Source organism: Triturus cristatus, chromosome 2_1 (assembly GCF_964204655.1).
Source record: "Triturus cristatus chromosome 2_1, aTriCri1.1, whole genome shotgun sequence".
Lineage (NCBI taxonomy): Eukaryota > Metazoa > Chordata > Amphibia > Caudata > Salamandridae > Triturus > Triturus cristatus.
The window spans coordinates 1,184,144,760-1,184,168,597 of record NC_140581.1 but is presented as its reverse complement, the minus strand read 5'-3'; the positions used below and the strand labels follow the sequence as shown (position 1 = coordinate 1,184,168,597).

Sequence of the window (23,838 nt, the reverse complement as noted above, 5' to 3'; positions counted from 1 at the left end):
AACCACTGGCAATCGCTCAAGGTAGCATTCCAACCCATCATTCTTTTGCCCACCATGCCACCTCAGATTAGACCCAGCCATAAGCAAATAAGTCTTGACCCTGCTCCAATAGGAACAGTCCAGCCCGAACTGCCAAACCAGGTCCTCTCTGAATGGGAAAACAAGCACTTAAGACAGGTTTCACCTAGACTGGGACTCTTCAGTTGGGTGTAGCTTGGTTCTAGTGGCCAGTGAACAAGGGACCCACGTCAGGGCATACCCTTGGCCACTTAGGACGTTAAATCAAACACACAAAAGGTGATGGAAGGATGCTTGCAATAAATCTAACCACAGACAGTCGTTCAGGGTAGCATTCCAACCCATCTTTCTTTTGCCCACCATGCTACCTCAAATTAGACCTAGCCATATGCAAATCAGTCTTGACCCTGCTCCAATAGGAACAGTCCAGCCAAAACTACCAAGTCAGGTCCTCTCTGAACCATAACACAAGCATCCCAAGACAGGTTTCGCCCTCATTGGGACGCTTTAATCAGGTATAGTTTGGTTCCAGTGGCACACTGGGCAAGGGACCCACGTCTGGGCATGCGCTTGGCCACTTACGGCTTTACATCAACACAAGTTCAACTTGGCTGCAAAAAAAAATTTGATTTGGGTGCCTAGCGCTAAGCTTCACTTCAACAAGTGCTTATAAAATCATAAGCACAAGCAATAATGGCCATCGAATCGAGGGATTTTTCCTGCCCTTGAAAGCACGAAATTGACATATTAAAGCATACAACCTTTGAAATAGTTAAACTCTTTACAAGTCAGAGCAGAGAGATGCTGTGGCTTTTACATATGCATTGATCTGGAAACATGTTGTTTTTCCATTGGCCCGTCTACTGTTTACCTAGTGTAACTTGATGCGGAAAAAGAATGACCGAGGACAGTACTCTGAAGAAAATCCAGGCAGACGTTGTGCAGGGCTACTAAACATGCCCCCCTCACCACACACGCACAAGACAGCTCGTACACACAGCCGGAGTCCAACCTCCAAAGATTGATGGCTTCTCATCTAAAAGAGGATTATTGCATCTGCATATACTAATGCGATTGATTGAGATTGGTTATAAATCATTTTCATATTTGAGGAGCATTACTATAAGTATATCAAAGCTTTGGTAATTGTTACTGCACTGAACGGAATACAAATGTGTTTAATATCTTCTCTGCATCTGTACCATTAAGTTTGTAATTGCAATAATGTAAACACGTGTAGTTTAATGCATTTTAAATGGGATCCGTGATTATCTTTTTCATTATTTCTTTGAAAGTAATCACAACAAGATTAAAAAAACATGAAGATTACAGTATTGGAAAATGCACATGGCATTATATGATTACATGTTGTGGTTGCTATTTAGGTGGCATGGTGGTAGAAAATTGTTTTATCATACCCAGTTCATGAATTAAATGAAAGACCACTGTAAAACTTTCGTGGCTGTGTGGAATCGAAAAATTAAACGCGCCGTAGCGATTTTGCCTGGAAAGTGAAATCCTTTGAAGAAAGCTTTTTAGTAATGGATAATCGAAAAATTATTTATAACTCTACTGGTCCACTTTTATGAATTTGAGGTTAGGACTTAAAATGTGAGATGTCCCTGCCTCAACAGAATATTAACGTGTCAGATTAACCCGAGGGTTTAATTACAGAATGAGAGTAGTTTTTTCTTTAAGTAGGAAGTAAAAATAACCAACAGTTCTCGCCTTTGGGCAGTGGCGGCTCCTCGACGGAGTGATGCGGGGCGGTGAGTCAGGGGAGGGGCAGGGTCTGGGTGGGGGGTAGTAAACTGCGGCCTACGGCCGAACGGAGTTGAGTAAATAAATAAAACGAATTACATTGCGCGCTGCATCGCCGATTTGGCGTTGCAGCGCGCACAATGCAATTCATTTTTTATTTTTTTTATTTACTCAACTCTGGTAAACCGGAGTTTACTACCCCCCACACTGCCCCTCCCCCGCCCCACAGCCTGCAGCACTCCCTCGAGGAGCCACTACTGCCTTTGGGACCTTATAAGTGTTTAGCCAGAGCTACTGGATTTGCCAATGTCTTTAAGCTATGTTGTAGAGCAGTGTAGCGGCTGTGCAGCATGTTAAAAAATTATAATAAAAAAGTGTTACAAGAATTTTTGTTACCTTATATATAACTAAGAAGACATTATGTACAACTTAACGACCCTTTTAAAAAAAAGAATTAATATAAAAAATATCTGCTAGTTTTCTTGTCCGTGCAATGCTGGCAGCTTCTTCCTGCCTGTTCTAATGCTGGTTAGTTATATATATGTATATTTTTTTTATGCGGGGGACATAAACAACGGGAGGGTGGCAGTTGTGAAATAGTAACTGAATTACAACACTAGCAGTAGACTGAGACTAGGGGAGAATGAGAATCAACAGATGTCAGATTCTGAAGTCAGACTGAGGTGGTGCTGAGTGATGCTGAAGTGGTGGTGTGCTGGTCCGGAGGTGATGCTGAGTGATACTGAGGGGATGCTGAGGTGGTGCTGAGTTATGTGGTGGTGCTGAGTTATGCTGTGGCACTGGGTCAAGCTGAGGTGGTGTTGAGCTGGTATGCAGAAGGTGCTAAGGGATGCTGAGGTTGTGCTGCACTGAAACTGTAGTGTGCTGCATTGGTGCTGAACTGCTGCTTAAGTGGGGCTGCACTGGTGTTGATGTGGGGCTGCGGTGGTGATGGTGCACTAATGCGGAGGTTGTGCTGTGCTGATGCCGAAATGGTGATGTGCTGATGTTGAGGTAGTGCTGTGCTGGTGCTGAGGGGGTGCTGCACTGGTGCTGAGGGGTACTGCACTAGTGCTCAGGTGGTACTGAGTGATGCTGAGATGGTGCAGAGTGATACTGGGGGGTGCTGCTGCACTGGTGTTCAGGAGGTGCTGAGCTGGTGCTCAAGTGGTACTGTGCTGAGATGATGCTGTGCTGATGCTGAAGTAGTGCTGCGTTGTACTGAGTTGCTGATGAGGTGGAGCTGTGCCGGTGCTGATGGGGCTGTGCTGGTGGTGGTGCACTGATGCAGAGGTGGTGCTATGCTGATGCTGAGATGGTGCAATGCTGATGCTGAGATGGTGCTTTGCTGATGTTGAGGTGGTGCTGCACTGGTGCTGGGGTGGTGCTATGATGGTGCTGCGCTGGTGCTGAGGTGGTGCTGCGCTGGTGCTGAGGTGGTGCACTGATGAGGAGGTGGTGTTGTGCTGATGCTGAGATGGAGCTGTGGTGGTGCTGTGCTGTTGCTGACATGGTGCTGAGCGATGCTGAGGTGGTGGTGTTGTGCTGCTGTTCAGGTGGTGCTGAGTGATGCTGAGTTGGTGCTGTACTGAGGTGATTTGGTGATGCAGAGGTGGTGCTGCACTGATGCTGAGGTAGGGCTGCGCTGGTGGTGATGCAAGGATGTGAAGTTGGTATTGTGCTGATGCTGACCTAGTGCTGTGCTGATGTTGAGCTAATGCTGCTCTGGTGCTGAGGTGGTGCTGCACTAGTAGTTGGGCACTGATGAGGAGATGAAGCTGTGCTGATGCTGAGTTGGTGCTGTTCAGCTGATGCTAAGTGATACTGGGGTGATGCTGAGATAGTGCGGAGGTAGTGCTGAGTGGTGCTCAGGTGGTGCTCAGGTGGTGCTGTGTTGCGGTGGTGCAGCACTGATGCTGAAGAGGTGCTGCATTACTGCTAAATTGTTGCTGCGGTGGGGCTGTACTGATGCTGAGATGGTGCGTTGGTGTTGCTGCGGTGGTGCTGCGCTGGTGCTCTGGTGGTGCTGAATGATGCTGAGTTGGTGCTATGGTGAGGCGCTGATGCTGAGGTGGTATTGCAGTGGCGGTGGTGCACTGATGCAGAGGTGGTGCTGTGCTGATGTGGTTTTGTGTTTATGTTGAGATGGTGCTGCACTGGTTCTGAAGTGGTGCTGGTGCTGAGGTGGTGCTGCCATGGTAGTGGTGCACTGTTCAGGAGATGGTGCTATGCTAATGCGGAGGTGGTGCTGTGCTGATGCTAAGATGGTGCTTAGGGGGTGCGTGCTGGTGCTGGCACACTGGTGAGGAGGTGGTACACTTATTCTCAGATGGTGCTGTGCTGGTGCTGAATGATACTGAGGTGGTGGTGTATTTGTACTGAGCTGGTGCTCAGGTGATACTGAGTGATGAGGTGATGCTGAAGTCTTGCTGAGTGATGCTTTGGTGGTGCTCAGGTGGTGCTGAGTGATGTCGAAGTGCTGCTGCGCTGGTGCTTACGTCATGCTGTGCTAATGCTGAATTGGTGCTAAGTTGGTGCTGCACTGGTGGTGGTGCACTGATGCAGAGGTGGTGCTGTGCTGAGGTGGTGTTGTGGTGGTGTTAATGCTAAAGATATCCTGCGCTGGTGCTGAGGTACTGCTGAGTGATGCTGTGGTGGCACTGAGTGATGCTGTTGTGGTGCTGCACTGGTGCTCAGGTGGTTCTGAGCTGATGCTTAGGTGGTGCTGAGCGATGCTGAGTTGGTGCTGTGGTGATGCACTGATATTGAGGTGGTGTTGCACTGGTGTTGGTGCACTGTTGCGGAGGTGGTGCTGTGCTGATGTGGTTCTGTGTTGATGTTGAGGTGGTGCTGCACTGGTGCTGAAGTGGTGCTGGTGCTGCGCTGGTAGTGGTGCACTGATCATGAGATCGTACTGTGCTGATGCCAAGGTGGTGCTGAGTCGTGCTGTGGTGGTGCAGAGTCATGCTTTGGTGCTGCGCTGATGCCAGGTGGTGCTGTGTGATCCTGAGTTAGGGCTCTTCTGAACTGCGCTGATGCGGGGGAAGTGCTGAACTGATGCTGAAGTGGTGCTGCGTTGGTGCTGAATTACTACTGGGGTGGGGCTGCGCTGGTGGTGGTGCTGTACTGATATGGTGCTGTGCTGTTGTTGAAGTGGTGCTGCGTCGGTGCTGCACTGATGTTGTGGTGGTGCACTGATGATGATGAGGTAGTGCTGTTCTGATGCTCAGGTGGTGCTGTGCTGATGCTTGAGTGCACTAAAATAGTTCTAACATGCTCAGATAACTATAGCTTTACAAGTGTACTCACCTTTGTAGGTATTTACAAACATGTACAAGTAAGTGTGGAACAGCTAAGCATGTCTAAATAGCTATAAAATGTGCATTTTCACTTGCAAACTCTTTTCTCATTTTTTCCGAGGGAAAAAAGAAATCCATTCTCCGGACACCTCAAGTAATTTTGACAGTGTTCCCGCTCCATTTCCACCTTAAAAACGAATTTGCTCCAGACAACGATAAGGATAAATGTTAGGTCATATTCATGGTGGATATGCGCCTTGCAAAGTTTGTTATTGTCACAAACTTGCTTGCTTGTTGATGTTCACCAGCCTTCCAAGGTATGCAGTGCCTGGAAAGGCCACTCCAAGTTCTCGGGACGGATTTGGCAACATGTGATATTGCACTATTGAAACTGGTGGACACGATGTGGGATAAGCACTAGTGGGCAGCGTAATCTGTTGGCACTGATGCATAAGGATAATAGACCTCAGTGACTTTTTTTTTGCAGTTTTATATAGCGCGAACTTGGCCCAAAGGCATCCGAACACTTTATAGGGAGGCAACTTGCATTCAAATTGAAAACTCTAGCAAGGACTGGACATGAACATTTATGAATACATTAATTCGATTCAGAATGCCAATTTTGTATAACAATTTACACCCATCAACCCACACAAAAAAAAAGATGCGCATGACCTGTTTGGATCAAAAATCCATTTATTGCATCAATCCATCACTGCAAATGTTGGAGTAAAATTGTGTTTGATGGTGCCAAGTTATGTGCCAGTCCCTCGCTTGTTTTGAACTTAGAAGTATTTAGCCAATCAGCACATTATGCAACAGTCCAAGGCGAAGCCTGCAAAGGGAGACAGTGGGAACCATGGGGGAGAGAAAAGAGGGCGGGAGTGGACAGGGAGAGCAAACTAAGAGATAAATGGGTGAAAGAAAAATAGGAGGACAGAGGGGTGAGGTAGCATTAAGAAATAGATGCAAGGTGATGAAGGAAGAGAAGTGAGTTAGACAGAAGTAGAAATGAGTGAGGAAGAGTGATAGGCAAAGACTGAAAGAGAAAGAATACAAATATATAGGAAGCAGAATGAGGAGAGAAAGGGAAACAAACTGATATAATAAGTAGGGGTGGGCAAAATTTGCGAAGTCTCGTTACGCAAAGCTCCGCGAAACGGTAAAAAATCTCAGCGAGCACGCAAAAGTTCCGCGAACACGTGGAATTGCTTCTTCCACTCGTTGGCAATGCTTTTTTCCTGTTCGCGAAAGCTGTTTGTGTGCTCGAGGAGAAATATCTCGCAAACAAGCATTTTGAAAGCGCGAAAAGGCAAAAAATTCTGCGAATTTTTCGCAATTCCGCGGAATGCTAAGTTACCTAAATTCCGCGAGCGGAACGGAATATCCCCGCCCAGGCCTAATAATATGCAGGAATCAGAGTTCAAGAGAAATATAAATGGCAGAGTAATGGACAAACAAGAGTGTAAAAGAAAAATGTGAGGAAGAGAAATCAAAACAAGAGAGAAAAAGAAACGAGATGGAAAGAAAGTGAACCAATATGTAAATGAGAGGGACAGAAAGAGAAATGAGTGCCACAAGGAAAAAACAACAGCTAAAGAAAGAGAAAGGAAAGGGTGAGGAAAGATAAATTCAACAGGTCTAGTTTTTGAGAGACAGAGAGCTATTGGCATTGTAAATGACAATGTTTTTTACTAATGTCTTTTGGTTTGTAGTGGATGCACATGGTGTGGAATGGAATTGTGGGTTTGATTGGATGTTTTTAGTTGTGGAATTGTCTGTTGAGGAATTGTGTTGTGTAGTGTATTTGTGTAGTGGAATTATGTGGCATGGTGAATAGATAGAGGTGGGAGCTGCAGAGATGAGTTAGTAAGAAAGCTAGAGAGGGATAGGTAGTGTGTGCATGAAGGGGTGAATGAACCCCAGATAGAGGAGCAGAAAGACAGCGTTAGGGGAGAGCAGGCTACAAACGTGTAAAGAGGGAGTGCACACACCAGACACCCCAAGAAGAAGAGGAGAGGGTGGGTTTTCGGGAAGAAAAACTTGAAAAGGCACAGGAAAGAAACTGTGCCCCAATACCTGAGGTGAACCAAATGAGAGAGGCAGGAAGAGTATGTGAGAGATTGAGAGAGAGGGTTAGGAGATGGTAGAGAGGGAGGGATGAGTGGGAGGAACAACGGGGGGTAAAGTTGCATAGCACGAGGAAGTACAGAAAGGTAGCACTGGTCTTTAGTGCTTCCACCTTTGCTGCGTTCAACAGATCAGGGTAGGCTGTAGGCAGTAAATAAAGTGGAGAGCGTTTAGCACCTACGCAACCTATCTTGAACACGCTGTGTAAGTATCCCACTCATAAAATAACTTACTCATCAGCCATCTGGTTGCTGATCACCCCCAAGTTTAAGAGTCAGAAGCCTCTACAATCATGGTATCTTAAACCCTCCACCCATGCTTTTCCTAGACAACATACTCCTTCCTGTTCATGCTCCAGAATATATGTCATGTTATGTTACCTGTATTAGTATAGTATATCACTATCACCCTGCAGCATATCCTGGCGCTGAGCAGGTGTTCTGTCTAGTCTAACCTAGGGCAGAGGGTTATTTGAAAAGGCAGATCTTCAGCTTCTTGCGAAATTCAAGAACGAGCGTAGGCTCTGTACGTGAGCTACGGCCTTTGTTGTATAAAAAACACAAATACAAACCAGTATTTTTCAGAGCCAATAGGACTGGCTATGGCCAACTGGTGTGATGATTGCACTGATATTAGAAATTGAAAAAGATAAAGAAAGCATGTTGCCATCTAATGGTGGCAGTCTTGTCCTGGGAAACAATTGTTTCAATACATTAAAAAAATAAAGCATCACAAATACATTTAAGAGCACAATTTGGGTGTTTCCCGGTAGGTAGGTTGCTTAGGACCGATAAAGAGACCCTTTTTATTTTAAATGCACATTACATCAAAATATTAATTTTTTTGTGTCCATTTTTTTTTACTAGCGGCCTTGTATCCTGAAAACCGTCCAAACACACAAGGACGATAAAAAACAGGAATAGGGAGAAAAAAACATTGGCAAATAAAAGTATTGGCCCTCCTGCCTCATGCACCTGCGATGAGGAAGAGCAAATGCCATCACTAACAGAGCAAGAAAGCCAATGGCTGAAGTGGGCGCACCCATGGCCTCATGCCATGCTTTGGGGGGTGTAAATAAAATCTGAAAGACAGTTTTGTGTGAATAAGTGTAATTTTCCTTTGATGTGCATTGAAAGTTAAGAATGTATATACCTGCCTGCCAGGAAGCACACGTGCCGTTCTATTGAAAATATATAAACTTTTTTCGATAAAAACATGTGTTATTGCTTAAGACGGCCACACTTCGGAGTCAGTATTTTTTTGACATTTTTTTATTTTCTTCAGTTTTTTTTTTTTTTGTGGCATAAGCTTGCCACACAAAGTTAAAATTAAAAAACATTGCCTCAGCTTGTCATGGCTAAACCTATTGGCATTGCCAATAATGCTCTGTTATGTATAAAACATGTTGGGCCACAGCTGAAAGTGCTACAATATTTTTGGGGTAATTTTGAAGCGCCTCGTGTTGATTTAACACTGCAAGCTGTATCACAAATGTGCACTGTGACTTAGATCTTTAAGGAAGTTGAGCGCGCAAACACCAATGCCTGCTGCGCCGCACAGAAATTAAAATATTTTAAATCACGCAGTAGCATGCATTTACGGTTATAAAGTGAAACACACGTTATATTCCTTCCGTTGGCCATAGGAGGAATTTGGGGTAAAATATTGGGTATTTTAGCAATTTGATTCAACACATATATATCCTCTCGCCTCTTTGTAAGGTGTGTTTTTAATCCTCACGTAGGACGGGTTAAGCTCCACTGAGTTAATATGAATTGATTCGCACAGATGCATACACACGTGCTAAAGTCATTGATAAAATCACCAGTGCAAATGTCGTCCCTCCCATCTGAGCCACTGCTCGGGTTGGGGGAGAATCACAGACTATGATTTAAAGACGATTTTAGTAGCAAGAAAGTAACATCTCCTGAATTGTTGATTGTTTAGCTATTTATGATGAGTAATAAATGTAAAACTCCCCTTAAATGTACATTGAGAGTTTTTCGTGTAGAATGTTTAAAAGATAATTATGTACACACTCCCTTTGCGACCAACAAAAACAAATTAGCCTGCCTTTTTATGAATACACTTTCTAGTGATTGCATAGCCAAACCGTAGTCCGTTTGAAGTAAAAGGATAAACATTTGTTACATGTATTTGTAAAACACTATAGTGTGAGTGTAGCTTACCCTTAACCTTAAGCAAAGTAAAAGCTTGTCACCAACACACATCTTTTGTTTGAACAAGCACCAGGACCAGAGGCGCAACTAGAGCCAAATTTCGGGGGGGGCTGAGCAAACATTTCGGGGGGGGCTGAGCAAAATTTTCGGGGGGGGCTGAACTTTAAGCAATAGGCAGAGTGGAGCTGCAGGGGCTCTTAGAAGGGGTGAAACAGCAGCAAGGCCTAATTAACATGCAAATGGTCTTTTAAAGACCTGTGAAGTGCTCGGGTGCGGCTGCTTTTTTGCCCGGGAAGGTGTCTCATCCCGGGCTGCCACACACGACGGGGGGGGCTGAAGCCCTGTGAGTCCAATGGGTGTTGCGCGCCTGACCAGGACGGAGTTCGAGTCTAAGTGCCATTCAGGGCCGGGCTGGGAACCAATACCAGCCCTGGTACACTGCTCGGCCAGCCCCCCTGTGGGGAAGGAGTGGTGCGGCCGAGCTGTTTGCAACGACTAGTTTCGGCTGGTCTTGTTACAGGGGGCCGATATTGCCGCCCACCGGTAACAAAACCGGCCCTCACCCTAGCGGCCCACCAGAGAAATGCCCAGTGCCCGCTACGGCCAGTCCGGCCCTTATTAAATCCGTGAAGTGACACTGGAAGAACAGATGCCCACCACCATAATGGTGCCATAATATGTAACAACTCACCAATGCTATGTACAATAATTTATCTTAAGCCGCAGATCCAATTGCAAATGTTCTGTATTCAATTCCTCTAGTATCTGGTCATAGAGACAAATCATGTATAAATAACACATTAGGCACTAGACCAAATATTCTTATAGGAGTAACCAGTTAACTAAATCATACCTATGTCTCCAAGCCATTCCACAACAGGAGTTAGTATAGTTAGGAAATCTAAAAACAAAGTAAATCCGCAATATCAGTGTGTGACCTTTAAGTAAATAACTGTGACAAACCCACATAATACTTTAAAGTGCTCAGTATATACAAGTTAATCAAAGGTCACAAAAAAGCGTAAATATAAAGCTACTCTGAGCAACTTTGTATACCATTGCTCTAAAGGGGAATTATTAAAAACCACCCATATTCTATGGGGCCTCTATATTTGTGATCGTCTCGCTGCCAGACGTAGCACCAGAGATGCTCGCAAAGTATTCAAAGTAATCATACGTGCCACTCTGCGGAAAGTTCACCAGATAATTCCTCATTTAAGTAATCTTCAATTAGGCTTGCCCTTGCTAGGAATGCCTTAGCTATTGAAAATATCAAATTACAAACGGCAATGCCATTTCTTTAACTAAAGTTAAGACAATTATAGGTGTGAAGCGCGTTTTAAGCAGAAAACAAATAAACACAAAGTCATCAGATAACAGTGTCATCCCTATTTGCGTAACACAAACCAGGGCGACCAGAGTCCCACAGTATATTGCATGCATTAGAAGTACCCCACCTTACAAAGATGACGGAGAGTACTTCCATCAGCTTGTTGGCGTCTCGCTAAGGGCTACGAAAATGTTTGTCCTAAATACCGGAACTAGATCAATCCGTAACTGCCCATACCAGCAGGCAGTCAGATACATTGGTTAGAGCATTCTGTACTATTCAAAGGCTACAATATTCCGTAAACGACTGTGTGCCATCTCTCCAAGGGAGAGGGTGTTAGCTCATGATCGTTAATATGGCGGTCGCCATCTTGTAATGGAGATCCATGATGTCAGTATGTATGAATTAGATGGAACAGTCTGTGTTAATCAAGTGCTACATTATTCTGTCAGTGACCATGTGCCATTTCTCTATAATAAGGGGTATTAGCCCATCATCGATAAAAGACGGTCACCATCTTGTAATGGAGACCCGTGATACCAGTATATTGGTCCAATCTTATCTACGGAAGAGAAACCTGATCAGTAACCACAGAAACATAAACATAATCCTTTGGGTATAATCCGAAAACCTAATGCTTTGGGTATAGTAAAGTGTAGGGTGTAATTCGATGGTCTACATTCCATATCACAGATTTATAGGACCCCTTCATAGGCGAACTAGCAGAAGTACCATCTCCAATTAAGTCAGCTATCAATTAAATAGGAGTAACGGGACATTAGGAGTTGAGAGTCTTCTGTATAGGGCAGCATCTTACAGCAGCCAGGCTCTCTCAACTCCAGAGGGCACATTTATAAGGAAATGGCACAGAGCCGCGCTGCAGCAAACTTTGCAGTGCCCCACTGCATCATTTCCAAAATGTAGGCATGCGCCATATTTACAAGAATTTGGCGCACCCCTGTGTTTTCCCTTGCTCTGGCGCTAAAAATAGCTGCCTAATGCCAACACAGATACCCTTGGACCATAGTGCAAGGGTGCCTGTGTTGCAGGGATGATGGTTTGTGTGCAGGAAGGTATCCCTTCCTGCACAAAAACAAACATTAATGGAATATTGCTCTTTCTATGTGTGCTGCAGAATGCAGCACATAGAAAAAGCAAAAACAATGAGAAATAAAAGTATTTCTTCTCGTTGCGGCAATCTAACGTCTGCTTTTGCATGGTGTTAGTTTTTGGAGCTGCCTCAGATTCACAAATCCTTGTAAATCTGGGGCAGCATTAAAAAGCAATAGATTTTGCTGCGGAACGCCAACAACAACACGCATTGCACGCCCCTTCCACGCAAATACCTGCGTGAAAGGGTATCATATTAACAATGCAGCGTAAGCCATGCAAAGTGGCTTAACGCCGGTTTGTAAATATGGTGCAGGGCATTGCGCCACTGGAAAGTCAAAAAAAGTGACGTTCCGGTGGCGCAATGCCCTTGCACATATGCCCCCGAGTCTTCTTGGAGTACGTTGCTTCAGCATTCAACATTCAGGCCTTACTCAGTAGACAGGTCCAAATTATATACTATTTGTGGTTATCTAACTAACTAAACCTAATACAACTCCTTCCCTTCCCACTCCTACCTTTCTCACATAATGTTGCACTTTCTGTTCTAGGAATGTGCTTTGTGGCATCAAAATGTTCCTGAGTTCCGTGTACCTCAAAATCAAGTTATAGACCCCATGTTATTTGTGTACTGGGTCCTCTTCCACCTCTTAACTCCCCCTTTCCCGCACAGTCCATGTCTCTGAACTAGAGAGGGAAACCACTCCCATATCCAACAACTATCCTAGGTCTGCCACAGGGAAAGAGCACAGCAAGTCTCGTGGCCTTTTTCCCTGCAAGGACAAGAGTGTTGACGGAGCATATTATTATTCAGTAGCAAATGGACTCTTGACAGGCGCCTCACTCATTCTGTGCATTGTGTCAGAGCTCATTTGTAGTAGTTGCTCGAGAACTGAGCAGTGTTGATCTGTGAAATGTATGTGCTTTGAGTCAGAATCAGTGTTGCAAGTGAAAGTACTGTAGCCTAGTGCAGCCCGAATATTTCTATGTATTATGAACAGACAAGATATCTGGAATTTAACTGATCTTTTCACTCTGGGTTACTTCTACACTGTGAATCAGTTTCTGATCACATTTTCCAATCATTAAAGTTACAGATTTAATGCCACATTACATTTTACATAGCAGTGGTGTTTGTTAACTACGGCAACAGATGCCAGAAAAACACGCAGAATCAAACCACCAGTTTTTTTTTTAACAACAGATTTTATTAGTCCTTTGCACAATACACGCAGGGCTCTGTACCCCAGAGGCCGCTGCAGCATCAAATTACACCATAATAGAACCGCAAAAGTCATTTAATTTTTTTTAAAAACAAAACAAACGCAGTCTTTGAACTTGAGTGTCATCTCGGATATCTACCCCCCTCCCCCCAACTCCCCCCCCCCAAGTTGCGCAATTCCCACTGGTGACCGCTCACCCGCCCACGCTCAAGGACCAATGAGAGTAATTAATATGACGGCCAACTCGATCTAGTAGAGGACCATCCCACTCTGAGCACACACTCACCCCCGGCGGCCCTGCCCCCCCCCCCAAATAGCAGATCCAGCCACTCTAGCCCTGCCCCTATCCCACTCGGAGATCTTCCGTCGCCGTTGGAGGCTCCAGCCACAGGCCCCGGTAGTCCGCCCACCGTTTCCATATTTTGTAGTGCTTACGCGGACAGCCCCGGGCCACAAAAATGGGCTGTTCCAGCCCCATACAGAAGTCCAGGCCATTTTTCCAAGCAGCCACCGATGGAGCCCGCTCATCCTTCCACATCCTGGCTATGTCGCGTTTCGCCAACGTAAGGCCCAGCTGCATAAGGTGTCGTTTATAGGTATTACCCCCGATGCCATCCATGACATGCAACAATGCAAGCTGCGGCGTCCGCGGGAGCAACCACCCCAGGACCTCAGACAAACAAGAAAGGACCCCCCTCCAGAAACGGTCCAGCGACGAACAATGCCAGACTGTGTGTAGGAATGTGCCCTTCGCCCCACCACACCTAAGGCATTCCGGGGAGGCAATCAGGCCCGCCCGATACAGTCGCACCCAAGTATAGTACACCCGGTGAAGGTACTTGAATTGGATGAGGCGGAGGCGCATCGCAATGGCCGCTCCCCGAGGGGCGGCCAGGGCCTCCCTCCAGTCCTCCTCCTCCAGCGTACCCACATCCTCCTCCCACACCCTCCGTAGCCTGTCCAGCGGAGGCGCACTGTGGGTGACCAGGGACTGATATATCCGCAAGATCTTTTTGGTTGCGAGATCACCCATGAAGACTTTTGCCTCCAATGGACTAAACTCGGGAATGTCAGCGAGGCCCTCCAAACTAGGGGAGAGCGCATGACGGAGCTGGAGGTACCAGTAGAACTGTGTCCGGGGCATGCCAAATTCGTCCTGCAGATCCCGGAACAACTTAAGGGACCCATTCCTCATCACGTCGCCCAGAGTGGAGATGCCAATGTCATCCCATCTGCTAAACCCCTGCAGCGTCGCCAGCTCCGGCAGCCGTCCATTGTGCCACAAAGGGGTTTTCCCCGTCAGTGTATTCCACCACCCCATTCGCCTTAGGGGCTGCCGCCAAATCTGGAAAACCACCCTTGACACCGGCGGCAGCGCATTACGAAGCGTCGCTGAATATAGTATTGTGTGAAGAGTGTGATGCCCCATTAGATGCCTCTCCAGCGCATATGCCGGATCCCCTCGGTCTCCATACCACCACTCATTGAGGACCAGCAGGTGCGATGCTTGGTAGTACGAAAGTATATCTGAGGTCGCCAGCCCTCCACAATAAGTGGAGAGAAAGCACGTGCGCAGCGCCACCCGCACGCCCCCTGCCCCCATAGAAACCGGCCTAGCACCGAATTCACCAGTCGGAACCAGCGAGGCGCGATCCGATACGGGTGATTCTGTAGTTGGTAGAGCAAGCGGGGGAGCGCAACCATCTTAAAGATTGCTGATCTGCCATATATAGTCAGTGGCATACGGGACCATGCTGTAACGTCTGCACGGACGCGCTCCCACACCGGCGCCAAGTTCCGCTCCCACGATATTTCTGAAAAACTCTTAGGTATTTAAGTCCTCCGTCAGCTACCTGCAGCGCAGATGCCCACGCGCCCACCCCTGCCCGAGTACCCAAGACCCACAGTGTGGACTTGCGAGGGTTCATATACAGCCCGGACGCTTCCCCGAAAATTTACATTATCTCCAGTATGCGTGGTCCCGACCTATCCAGTGCTGTTAAAAAGAATAGAACATCTTTGGCATATAATGCTATCCTATCCGATAGGCCCGGGCCCACTCAAACCCCTTCAACTGTGCATCTATACGCACCCACGCCGCCAGTGGCTCCATGGCGAGGGCGAATAAATAGGGCGAGAGGGGGCACCCCTGTCTAGTACCCCGACAAATGGGGAAGCCGGACGAGACCGCTCCCGCCACGCGGACTGAGGCTGTCAGTTCGGTGTACAAGAGCATCACATACGACAGGAACCGAGGGCCGAGATTAATCCGGTGAAGGAGGGAGAACAGGTAAATCCAGCTTAGGGAATCAAATGCCATGTCCATGTCCGCCAGTAAGAGCGCCGCCGGCTCCCCCGTCCCTCGGACCGCCGCCAATGCAGCGTGAGCCCGCCTTATGTTATGTCGCTTTGCCCTATGAGGCATGAATCCTGCCTGGTCCGGGTGGACCAAAGTCGAGACATGAGGTAGGAGGCGATTAGCTAGGGCCTTGGCCAAAACCTTGGCCTCGACATTTAGGAGAGCAAACCACCTGTTTTGATAAAAAAAAAGTAGGTGAGATAAATTGTCCCTTCATTGCCCATTCTTACTCTTGGCACCTCTGAAAAAAGAGGGCTGTCAACAAGGCGAGCAGTTGTGCAATTTAGCTATAAAAGATAAGCCTCTCTTTTAAACGAACATTTGGCTCCGCTCAGCCAATCTGGTAAATTTCAGCCATGGTAGAGGTCAAATTACCAGATGATTGGCAAAAATAAGACTGAGTATGCTGAATACATGGAATTCAGCCGAACCTTCTGTACTGTAAGAGGCAAATCACCTCACGCCTGTTTCTTTAAAGATAATACTGCACTCCTGACAAGTTACAATCAAGAAACTGGTCCAATGCTACATCAGCTGTGCCAATGTATCGAGTTTCAGGATCGTTCTTTGCAGTATAGACTGTGTTTTTGTTAACGGTGATTGGTGTTAGGGCAAGGTGGTATTTGATCAACCTACATGTTTATTGTCTGCCCATGATTTCCACCTGCTGCTCTCAGTTTCCTAAATACTTAGCGGAGACACACACACAAATTTGCACACTAAAATGTGGGGAACTAAATACAATATCCCTTGAACTTCCCGGGCAGCTCTTTGCCTCCGCACACCTGCTTCCCTCCACTCTCAGTTTAATTTCTCTCCTAGCGCCGTGTGCAAGGTTTGCTTCACACTGTGCGTTATTTAATACCTACACGAAGTGCCTACACTGCCTTCTGGGCACACTGTGGCTAGGGTTACATACTTTGGCCGACGCACGGTTTCTCTGCTTCTGAACAAATAGCACTCACCTGTGGGCGGCAGACAGGGGAAATTAAATTATATGGGGTGCCGCTAAGCTGCTCTCTTTCCCAGTCTCTGTCTCTCTGGCCTCTGAGATGCCTCAGCCTGCCTCGACCTCGCCTGCCCTCTGAGGAGTCACGCACACTTTTTCCCAATGCGCAAGAGCATCACTACCAGGCAGCAGACCCAAACCTAAATAAAACAGAGGCGCGCGGAGGCGGTGACATCTGCTCGCTGCAAGCACGTCTACATCATCATGGTCAGGTGACAGGTCAGGTGGTATTTACAGTTTAATAAATTATAATGAGTAGGACGGCGGCCTGCCGCCTGATCATAGTAGCATAGCCTGCCTGTGCTTCCTTAAATGAAATTGATTTGATTGGCCGTCTGAAATTTTGAGTCGGTGTATCAAAGGTTATATTAGGGTGTTAGAAGATGCACTAATTTATCACATGGATGACGTCATCAGTGATGTCATCAGTGATGTCATTTGAGATGTCATCAGTGATGTCATCAGTGATGTCACTGACCATGTCATGAGTGATGTAATATGTGACGTCATCAGCAGTGCATTGCGGGGGCGCAAGTTATAGTTAGCTGAACTAACTATAACGGGGAAATTTCTAGGGTTTTGTACGAGGGAAATGTCCAGCTAACTATAACGCCCCTGAAACCTATGGTTTTTTCAGTGAATTTCTAAGGTTTTTTAAATGCCAATTCCTAACTATAACGCCCCTGAAACCTATGGTTTTTTCAGTGAATTTCAAAGGTTTTTTAAATGCTAATTCCTAACTATATCAGGCATTTTGTAAATGACAATTTTTAATGTATTAATTGTTATACTGATTTTTATGATACTGATTTACTACATTTTTAAAACTATTTAATTTTAGATATATTTTTTTTAATTACATTATAATTACATTATACATTACAATACAAAATATGCTTTCTCAGAATGAATTACTTTAGTTTAAATACTTGGCAAATAGGCAACAGACTTTTAAGTACAGTAGTTACAGTTGTTGCAATGGGCAACACAATTTCAAACACAAAGCAACATTGAGCTCAATGTGAATTTCTAATTAAATGCAATTAGTTACTTTATGGATTACTTTTCTAACCACAGGACTGGATCCTAGATTCAGTCCTTGGACATCTCCTGTAAACAGTTGAGTAAAAGTGCTTTGATTACAGTAGTAATTTTTAAGGAATATTATTGTATTTTAAAAGTTGACACTTAGAAACTTTTTCCCATAGAATCACCAATGTTATCCTACGGCAGAAAATTCACTTAGCAGGTAAGTAGTGTTATCGTTACTTTTTCTTACTCAGTGGTGGATCCTGGATCCAGCACTGGCCAGCCTCCTGTAAACAGTTGAAAGAATGTGTTTAAGTCATACAGACGATTTTTTAGGAATATTTTTAGTTTGTGAAAATAGACACTTAGAAACTTTTCTGCTGAAAACCACACATTGGATTCCTATGGAAGGAAATACAAGTTACTGGTAAGTACGCTTAGAATTACTTTTCAGGGTCAGTGCTGGTCTAAAAGATGCAGCCCTGGGTTCTCTCCTGATAACAGGTGAGTAAATCGGAATTCGTAGTTAGGCTGATTTTAGAAGAATATTTGTACAATGGTAAAGGAAGGGGGCGGGGCCTGAGGTGACGTGTGCAAACACGCCCTGTGGCGCGTTTTAAGTTGGGGAATTAATTCCTCTTAAATCCTGCAGTCCCCTTGGGGCCAACTAGCCCACCAGGTACCTCCAGTATGCGTCAGGGAGCTGCGTTCCAGAGAGGTGTTCAGAGGCCACGCCCCTTTTTACAACACTCTGCAATGCAGCTCCGTGGCGCTTTGGGGGATTAAGTCCCCTTGAATCCTGAGGTCCCCTAGCGGCCAACTAGGCCACCAGGTACCTCCAGTAAGCGCCACGGAGCTGCATTGCAGAGAGGTGTAAAAAGGGGCGTGACCTCATTACACCACTCTGCAACGCAGCCCCCTGGCTCATACTGGAGGTTCATGGTAGGCTAGTTGGCCCCCAGGAACCCCCAGTATTCAAGGGGAATTAGTTCCCCCTCTGCAAACGCGCCAGGGGGCGCTCTTGCAGAGTGGTGTAAGGAGGGGGCGTGGCCTCCGGCCCGATCCCGTTTTTTTTTGTTCCTTCTTGTTTTTTAGAAGGGGGGCTTTTTTTCTATTTTTTTGGCCCTTGGGACCCCATCCCCCAGGGCCCGACCCCAATTTTTTTTGGGGAAAAAAAAAATCAGGAAGGGGGCTGCGTGGCCCCCCCTCCCGAGGCCATAATTTGCCCCGGGGACACCATCCCCCGGGGCATGGGCCTTTTTTTAAAAATTTGTTATGGAGGGGGGCTGCAAAGCCCCCTCCTCTGGCCCCTTTAAGGACCCCGCGGTACAAAAGGTGGTGGTGATGGACGGAGCATCAGAACCAATCAAACACTCGCACCCAGTCAACAGATCTGGGTTTGATCCATCACCGTTCTTTAGCCCACTCTGCCACCCCATTTCAGACATGGCCATATGCAAATCAGTCTGACCCTGTGCCTCATGGGAACAGTCCAGCCCGAACTGCCAAGCCATGCCTTCCCTGGACCGGAAACAAGCTTCCTAGGACCGGTTTCTGGCATTTCAGCCGTCTTCAGCCAGGCTTGCTTGAATCCAGTGGCAAAGTGAGCAAGGGACTTACGTCTGAGCATACCCTGCCAACTTATGGCGAACAACGCGGTACAAAAGGGGGTGGTGATGGACGGAGCATCAGAACCAATCAAACACTCGCACCCAGTCAAGAGATCTGTTGTAACGCTTTTCGCCCTAAGTGGGATGGGTATTCCCAGACGTGGGACCCGTGCTCACTACGCCACTGGAGTCAAGCTATCCTGGCTGATGACGGCTGATAGCCAGAAACCGGTCCTAGGATGCTTGATTCCGGTCCAGGGAAGACATGGCTTGGCAGTTCGGGCTGGACTGTTCCCATGAGGCACAGGGTCAAGACTGATTTGCATATGGCCATGTCTAAACTGGGGTGGTGTAGTGGGCAAAAGAACGATGGATTTAACCCAGATCTCTTGACTGGGGGAGAATGTATGCATTGTCAGCATTCCGTCCATCATTTGTTTGTTGTAACGCTTTTCGCCCTAAGTGGGATGGGTATTCCCAGACGTGGGACCCGTGCTCACTACGCCACTGGAGTCAAGCTATCCTGGCTGATGACGGCTGATAGCCAGAAACCGGTCCTAGGATGCTTGATTCCGGTCCAGGGAAGACATGGCTTGGCAGTTCGGGCTGGACTGTTCCCATGAGGCACAGGGTCAAGACTGATTTGCATATGGCCATGTCTAAACTGGGGTGGTGTAGTGGGCAAAAGAACGATGGATTTAACCCAGATCTCTTGACTGGGGGAGAATGTATGCATTGTCAGCATTCCGTCCATCATTTGTTTGTTGTAACGCTTTTCGCCCTAAGTGGGATGGGTATTCCCAGACGTGGGACCCGTGCTCACTACGCCACTGGAGTCAAGCTATCCTGGCTGATGACGGCTGATAGCCAGAAACCGGTCCTAGGATGCTTGATTCCGGTCCAGGGAAGACATGGCTTGGCAGTTCGGGCTGGACTGTTCCCATGAGGCACAGGGTCAAGACGGATTTGCATATGGCCATGTCTAAACTGGGGTGGTGTAGTGGGCAAAAGAACGATGGATTTAACCCAGATCTCTTGACTGGGGGAGAATGTATGCATTGTCAGCATTCCGTCCATCATTTGTTTGTTGTAACGCTTTTCGCCCTAAGTGGGATGGGTATTCCCAGACGTGGGACCCGTGCTCACAACGCCACTGGAGTCAAGCTATCCTGGCTGATGACGGCTGATAGCCAGAAACCGGTCCTAGGATGCTTGATTCCGGTCCAGGGAAGACATGGCTTGGCAGTTCGGGCTGGACTGTTCCCATGAGGCACAGGGTCAAGACTGATTTGCATATGGCCATGTCTAAACTGGGGTGGTGTAGTGGGCAAAAGAACGATGGATTTAACCCAGATCTCTTGACTGGGGGAGAATGTATGCATTGTCAGCATTCCGTCCATCATTTGTTTGTTGTAACCCCTTTAAGGACCCGGCCATTGTTTTTTTTTTTAAATTATTTATTTTTTATGTTTAATTTGGGAGGGGGACCGCGTTTCCCCCCTCCCGGGCCACTTCTGGCCCCGGGGCCCCCATCCCCCGGGGCCTGGCCTCTCGTTGGAGACCGTGGGGGGGTCCCCAATCCCCCCACGGTCCCAGCCGGCTCCCCGCCTCCTGCGGGAGCCGGCATTGCTTTTCCACATGGGGAGCAGCTAACATGCTGCTCCCCATGTGGAAAAGCAATCTGCTTTGCTTCATTGAAGCGAGAGCAGGTTTCCCTAAACCTACCAGGGAACCTTTCCAGGTAACAAACAAACTAACAAAACAACCAGAGATTAACCCGTTGCGTGCTTCTGTCGGACAACGACTGTCGCGCGCACTACCTCCGTCCCCGGCCACTCATCAAAGGTGCCGCACCGTGTCGGAATTTCCGCCGCGGTAAAAGGGTTAAAGGAGGTTGTAACAGCCAACCCTTCTGTGACACCATTGCCCAACACTTCAAGAGTAAAGTCAACCACATTTATAACCTATTTAACCATTCCAACAATGCGATTTCACAAGTGGCTAACAGCACGGTAGACTGCATTAAGGATAATGATATCTCACTGACCTCGTTAACCAATTTTATCCCAGTCTCAAAATTGCAGATTGGGAATCTCATCCAGCCCACCAAACCTGGATCCCCAGATGATCCCTGCCCCTTCAGTGCTTAAGTCAATCCTGAAACCAATAGCCATGGTATTGACAAATATCTTCTATTCCATGTTTCATACAGGAATCCTTCCTACTCTCTGGAAGAGGGCTTCAATTATACCGCTTTAAAAAAAGCCAGTCAGGATCCGGAGACCCCTCTAATTACCAACCCATTCCTAGACTACCCTTTCCAGCCAAAATAATAGAAAAAAACATGAACAGTCAATTGAATGAATTCATCAAAGAGAATAATCTGTTGGATCCAACGCTCCCTAATTAAGGCCACTGACGAACTCAAGATCATTTTAGATGAAGGCGGAATGGCTGCTTTGATCCTGCTGGATCTGTTGGCAACTTTCAACACTGTGGACCACCCAACTCTGATTTCTTACCTGGAAGCCATGGGCATAAAAAATATGGCCTTGGAGTTACTCAAGTCCTTCCGAGACAACAGGGATAACACGGTTAAATTGGATACCTTCAGTTCTAACACCTTCTCCTTGCCCTGTGGAGAGCCGCAGGGATCTTCTCTCAGCACCCTTTTCAATTTATATGTAACAGAACTCACCCCTCTGATTCAATCCTTTGATTTTTCCCTCACATCATATGCGGATAATACGCAGATTGTGCTATCCTCCACCAATGTTACTAATTATACCAGCCTCCGAATTTATAACTGTATGGGAGAAATTAGTTCACTTGTTGAGCAAGCACTGTTTCTAATTAAACTCTGAAAAGACAGAGGTGATCCTCTTGAGAAATAATCCCAATTTCTGATCCACTGCTAGCTAGCCATCAGAAATGAGCATGCTTCCCTTGCCGACTCCCAAAGCCAAGAGTCATGGGGTAATTCTAGATGAAAACCCAAATCTTAGCAAGCAAATTAATGCAGTGTTATCGTCCTTTTATAATACTCTCAGAATCCTAAAGAAAATTCTAAACTTTCTCCCCATTAACTCTAGAAAGACAGTGATTTCCACATCAATTTTCTCTAAATTGGATTACTGTAATGGTTTATATTTCGGTCTTCAGGCACAATATATCAACAAACTTCAGATTCTGCAGAAATCTACTACTAGGCTGCTTCTTGGCCTTCCCAAACATCAATCAGTATCCCGAACCATCAAAGATCTTCACTGGTTGACTGTTAGGAATCGGGCCAGCATTTCTGAGACAAGCCATTTCTTGGTACGTTCCCAATAGAAATCTCAGATCAATGAGAGCCTACAAACCTAACACCTTCAGATACAAATAAACCAAATGGGGTGGAAGCAGCTTTCTTGCCGGAGCAATCAAACAGTGGAATATCCTGTCTGCATACATTAGATCGGGTGCCTCTCTTCAGATGTTCAGAAAGCTCCTTGAAACCTGGCTTTTCAACCAGTAATCTCCGCCTTTCTCACATATGCACTTTACCTAGGCTAGCGCCAAGACATCCTCAGGTATACGCTGCGCTCCATAAACATTTTAACATACCATAACAACATATGACTGCACCTTGATGCGACACACAACAGGCATAATCATGTGTCTCACCCCGACATAACACCACTGTGGCTGAGTACTTCTTTTGCTTCTACATATAGCAGCTGCCTCATGTAGCACCGCTGACGATGCAGGATTCTGGGGCAAGCAGGTGCATTTTACATACGTTTAAGTTGTTACTAACTGGGAGTGTAATCGGACTGGGGGGTTGGGTGTATCATGTTTCTGGAAGTCATCTACTCTTGAGGAGGATGTTCCTTCTTGTTATGCCGGAATTTTACAATGTGTAATAATGCTTCTATGGATGCCTACGATTTTGTCCATTCTCCTTCAACTGTTCACTATGCAAAAGATCCACTGCCGTTGTGTATTGTGTACCGAGCGACTGTTTAAAAAAAAGATTTATTTTAAAAAATGTATTAAAAAAAAGTTGTGTTACATGCCTAAGTTCTTAGATTGCAAATCTCTAGCTGGTTAGCCTGATCCTGTGAAAATCTTGGAAAATGAGCCCACACGTGATGCGGGTCCTGTTTTACCTTTCCAGCACAATATTTTGCAAGCATCATGGTGATCGTGGGACTGTCTGTTGTGGTCACAGTGCTGGTACTTCAGTTTCACCATCATGATCCTCAAGCAGGAAAAATGCCAAGATGGGTAAGTGGCCAAAATAAGCACTACTTCAGTTTATAACCTCTCTCAATTTTATGTTTTAATGATGGCTAAAAATATAAAATTCCTAAAAATACAGTCACAATTGTTGGGTGCTACTGTGTTGCAGCTTAAGTAATATTACACTGATTCTGACAAGAAAAAGTATTCATTGTAAGAGTGTGGTTCATGTAATTTCTTTTAATGTTGTATCAAATGTAAGATGATTTTCTTCAATACAGCAAACCACACTTGTTTCCTATTACCTGTGGAGAAGTTCCTACAAGAGGGTAGGTTATTTTATTTTATTTTTTGATAATCAATTTACTCTTTGTAACCTGTTAAATATTAAAAATCATTTTGTTACTATCCACTTGCTCTGAAGTACTGGGAATTTAAAGCCCAGCGGTGCAGGGGAACACACCCTAAGACTTCGGGTTCTTCCTGTTTCAGACCTACAGAAACACAGAGTCTTCTGGGTGAAGTCAAAGATCAGTTTATTGGCTGCAGACCAATT

General features: G+C 46.1%; 1 protein-coding gene across 1 annotated transcript in view; it reads left to right on the top strand.

The window, feature by feature from the left end:
• Positions 1-23,838, top strand: part of LOC146866582 (neuronal acetylcholine receptor subunit alpha-7-like) — a 1,495,911-nt gene that overhangs the window by 1,363,746 nt on the left and 108,327 nt on the right. Inside the window, exon 9 of the mRNA XM_085640655.1 lies at positions 23,218-23,327. Within this exon, the coding sequence (XP_085496781.1) occupies positions 23,218-23,327 (110 nt within the window). The remainder of the gene's footprint in view (positions 1-23,217; positions 23,328-23,838) is intronic.